The sequence below is a fragment of the Rhinoderma darwinii genome, chromosome 13 (assembly GCF_050947455.1).
Source record: "Rhinoderma darwinii isolate aRhiDar2 chromosome 13, aRhiDar2.hap1, whole genome shotgun sequence".
In the NCBI taxonomy this organism is placed as follows: Eukaryota; Metazoa; Chordata; class Amphibia; order Anura; family Rhinodermatidae; genus Rhinoderma; species Rhinoderma darwinii.
Genome location: NC_134699.1, coordinates 64,415,301 through 64,420,201, shown reverse-complemented (window position 1 = coordinate 64,420,201; position 4,901 = coordinate 64,415,301). Strand labels below are relative to the sequence as shown.

The window sequence follows — 4,901 nt, the reverse complement described above, 5'->3', positions numbered from 1 at the left end:
GCTGCAGTCCTGAGCATGTGAAATCATGGTGAACCATCAGCTAGTTATAGTAGGAAAAATAAACTGTCACAGAACTATCCAGCCTCAGTATGATCCAAAACAAAAATTATGATCTCTTCAGCACTGATATTCCCAGTGCAATACTGTGAACCTTGAGGGGCATACAAAGGTGCAATGCAGGCAAATGCAAAGAAAAATGGCAGATCGTTGCTACCCCTTTAGTGGCCCAGAGCGTCAGGGGCTCAAAATTCAGGATGGCAGGAGCCTGGGGAGATAACGGCCCGCTACCTATATGCCCGCTGTGTCACATAGTCCAGGAGATGGGAGCTGATGTGCACCGTTGACGTGCTGACCCACGTGGCACCGACAGCCGGCAGTATCACCCCTATCTGGCGGTAGCTGGGAATTTGCCTGCCGCCAGACAGCTAAAACCTCTGGCCTGGACGGGAGTCACCTCCCACCTTAAGGCCGGTTTCCTCCTGCGAAGTGCAGGCCCCAGCGTTAGCAGCCGGAGAGGATCCTCCAAGATGGCGGCCACCACTGAGATCGGATGCTGCGATCCAGCATTACACCGCCCAGGACTCTGGGGACAGCTAAACGAGGAGCTCCTTCAAGGTGGGCAGACCCGGTAAGTCCCGTAGCAGCCCTTAGGAGCAGTCGTATGACGCCATGGCGGTAATGCACCGTGGATCCTGGTAGGCCGCGAGGGAGCTCCGTCTAAAAGCGGACATCCACGATGCCCCGCCCCCCGGAAGTCCCCCGTCTCTACCATTCTTTCTATATAAACGCTCCATTTCTACCATTAGATATATCGGCCCCGGTTGCCTCAGCGATCTCCACCCCGCGCCTCTGGTCGACCTCTATTAGGTATCTTGGTATACAGATTTCCAGATCAGTTTTTGACTTTGAAGAATTAAGTATCACCCCTTTGATTTCCTTTCTGCGTGCCAAGATTGTCAGATGGAACCAATTGCTCCTGTCTACAGCTGCGAGAGTTTAGTTAAGATGACCCTAATGCCTAAAATCCTGTATATTGTCCAGCAGTCTCCTGTATACCCTCCAGCCTGTGTTTTACAGCGTATTGGAGTTTACTCCCTTCTTTTGTATGGAATAATGGTAGATGAAGGGTGGCTAGCCGGCGTCTATACACCCCATGGCATGAGGGTGGTGTATCTTTCCCCAGTGTTAAATGGTTCTATATTGCTGGTCAATTATCCCACCTGGCAAGATGGCATTCTGGTATTAAGACCTTCCCAGAGCTGCAGGAGGAATTTTCTCTCCCCCCTCCAAATTGTTCTCCTATTTGATAGTCAAACATGCACTTGAGACGCAGCTGGCCCCGGAGAACTTGGGTACCAAAGTTTCCAACTTTCTGCTCTCTCCACCAGCTAAACATGTGATTTCCCAACTTTATAGCCTATTATCCGGTGAGTTTAGGGAATCTATGCTCACCCCTCTGAAGGCAAAATGGGAATGTGATGTGGGGCCGCTGACTGAGGATGAGTGGGACAGAGCCCTCTCTCCTAAATTTGTATCATGCGACTATAATGAGCGACTCACACAATTTTACATCCTGTATAGGGCGTATTATACCACCTCTGGATTACGTCGCTTCCGTCCTGACGAGTGCCCCAAATGTGGACTTACCTCGGCCTCCTTTTATCATCTAGTGTGGTCCTGCCCTAAATTAGCCGGATTCTGGTCTCAAGTTGTCCAATTTCTGAACGACGAGATGCGGTCTCCTGTCCCGCTGTGCCCTAAGACCTGTCTATTCACTCCGAACCCTGCGGACTATGACTCCCGTCATAAATAACCTAAAGATCGGAGTCTGACACACCAGAGATCAATTCAAAAGGTCTAAATTTATTATTGAATAAGATTAAAACAACAAGCAAATAAATAAAAGCATAGAGATGATTACCACAGTACAGATGGACAACCAAACCGTGATATGCAAAAAATGGCGCTGTATCAGAAATAAAGGGGCAGAGCTGTACAATAAAGAATACAATGCACACTGAATGGGCATATATAGGGCCACAGAGGGCTCCCCTGATGTTACATGGAACTATACATAAAAATATCATCACAGCAACCAAGCAAGCACGAAATCAGCATATATTGAAAATAAACATGGTATGGTTCAATGATGGGTATAGCAGTGTATACGCCGTATATTATCTCTGCACAGTGCACTGGAACACCTTACCCAAGTCAGGGACAGCACTGGCGTCTCCCGTCATATCCATACATTCATTGTGGAGACATTATATCATGCCAAGAAGCTGTTAGCCAAGACTTGGTTGTCCTGTCGGGCCCCTACATTTGCAGGGTGGCTGTCTGTGGTTGGTGGTGTGTTACCCCACATAGAAACTGTCCCCTCAGATTCACCAAAACTTGGGCTAGATGGCTGCAATCTCCCGCTACTGTCTGCTCCCCCCCAACACAGAGGCTTGGACTCACCCCCGATCCCTTGATCTGTTGGCTGCCACGGACGTGGCTCCTATCTGCCCTGTTGGTTTGGCTCCTCTCGCTTTCCATGTCTACATTATACACTATCGACATTCTTTACTTGATAACTTTCATTGCCCTAATTGTCTGAACTTCTGATTCCTCTGACCCGTTGCTGTATTGCATTACTGAGTTCTTCGTACTTGTATTGGACCTGTTGTCTTCACATCTCAATGCCCTGTATTTACTTCTGCTGTTTTACAATAAACTTTATTTCTGAATTTAAAAAAACATGCCCCATTTCCCTCCATCCCCTCTGCAAACCTAGCTGATCTCAATATACGACAACAGTCCGTTCTATTCAGTCGGGGGTCCGCCTGCAACTTCAGCCCCTCTCAAGGAGCCATCCTAGACATTGCAACAAATCATTAAATATTTACTTGAATCCATAGATTGTACCCCTGACCACCAATGGCGCCCTAAGAAGCCATATACTCTGCCTATCCCTGACTCCCATCAGCCAGAGTGGAGAGCCCTCGCCCATAAATTATAATGGGTGCCAAGTAATACTTTATTTAGAAATGACAGGTCATCATATGGACCAGCTCATCGTCAGGGGGCCCCTCATTTATAAAGGGGCTGTCAGAATTGTCAGAACACTAAAGTATCACTCACCACTTATAACTCGTATATATCCGTCATGTTCTAACTGAAATGCCGCATGCAGGGGCTCCGTGAAGGTGGCGTTCAAGGTGGTCAAGTGCCTAATGGGGTCACTGAGTTCATAAAACGACAACTGTCCGGACTCATAATTCAGATATATTCCAATTCTATCGGAGGAAACGTCGTAAGGTAACTGCGTTGCTTTATCGTCATGTATTGAAAACAATTTATATAGATCGTTTCGGTAGAGGCACCAGGACTTATTGTCATCTCCGATATTTACATAGCCTTTCCTGCAGGTACTGGGATAACACACTCCTAGCCTCAGATATCTGGATGTACCGATCTCCACTACCCAGTAATGTTGCCCTGACGAGAAGACCCTCATGCTTAAAGCGTGGTAACGATCAAACCTCTCCGCCGTGTCCGGACGATTGTGGTCGGCGTGCGAGTAGGACATCCCTTTCAGGTCCTCCGATAAAGTAATGTTGTTAGAAGCCGTCTCCACATCCAATAGAAAGTCTTCGGGTTTTAATATATGGATCCACACATTTGTATCGGCTAATAGATCGGATAAACCTGTGTGTAGCAATAGAGAGATCTGATGGTTGTTAATGTCGCCAACATCGTAAGCCTCGGTGTTACCACCGGTGTCACGTGAGGCCTCCTCGTCTTGTAGGACGGTCAGTGGATCAGTCATGTTGCACAGCTCCTCCAGGTGACTCATCTTCATGGACAACTCATCCTTCTGGACTTCAAGGTGGTGGATCAGATCTTGGGCTGAGGACGACACCTTCAGTTCTTGCCTGACGAGGACGTCCAGCGCTCTCCTTTCTAACAGGTTCAGCCTTCTTCTCAGGTCTGTAAACAGGGACTGGACCCTTTCTCTCGTCTCCCCTGCCTTTTCTTTCACTTCTTTCCTGCGTCGCTCCAGACTTTGAATACTTATTTTGGCTTTCTCTCTCATTGACGTGAACAATTTCAGAACATCTCCCAGTTTCTTCTTCTTTATCTCCGAGGCTTCAGCCAGAGACATCACCTGGTGACCGCGGTGTGGTCCAGCGACGCAGTAGGTAACGCAGATACAGGTAGAGTCCTGGGTGCAGTAATATTCCAGGATCTTCCGGTGGACAGAGCATTTTCTGTTCTCCAGGTTAGTGGTGGGGTCACATAGGACATGTTCTGAGGACTTGCTGTGGACTGTAAGGTGATCCTCACATAGAGAAGCTTCACAAAAGAGGCAGGTTTTGACAGCAGGGACTGGAGAACGGATGCAGTAGGTGCAGAAGATTGCCGTCTTTGGCTCAAGACACCGGAGACAATCTATGATGTTACTCAGGACAATGTTTTTGCAGAGCTCAGGACGATCTTTGAACTCTGCTCTACAGTCGGGACATGAGTAAACTTTACATTTCTTCTCGGAATCCAGAACGCCAGCGATGCACCCCCGGCAGAAGTTGTGTCCACATCTCAGGGTGACGGGTTCTGTATAGATCTTCATGCAGATGGAGCAGCTCAGCTCGTCCCTCAGAATAGGAGACGCCATCGTTGACAAAAATTGAAGTGAAAGTCTCGTCAGCGATTTCATTACTTCCTGGTCTGAATCTCACACTTGCAAACGGCTAAAGATTTAACGCTTTAGTGGCCGGCCGATTTTGACGGAGCATTTTTTTTAACATTTATTTATTCCGTTTTTTTAAATGTCGCATTTCAGAAGCCATAACTTTTTACGTACACCTGGCTTCCTATTAGAATTGTGTCCGGCAACTTTCCTGTTTTGCATGAAT

At 47.6% G+C, this 4,901-nt stretch overlaps 1 protein-coding gene across 1 annotated transcript; it reads right to left on the bottom strand.

Annotated features, from left to right (window-relative positions):
- Window positions 1-1,862: 1,862 nt before the first annotated feature.
- On the bottom strand, window positions 1,863-4,690 carry LOC142665812 (E3 ubiquitin/ISG15 ligase TRIM25-like). The gene has a single exon (XM_075845587.1). The coding sequence runs from the start codon at window positions 4,658-4,660 to the stop codon at window positions 3,119-3,121; it is 1,542 nt and encodes a 513-aa protein (XP_075701702.1). The 5' UTR covers window positions 4,661-4,690; the 3' UTR covers window positions 1,863-3,118.
- Between the last annotated feature and the right edge of the window lie 211 nt (window positions 4,691-4,901).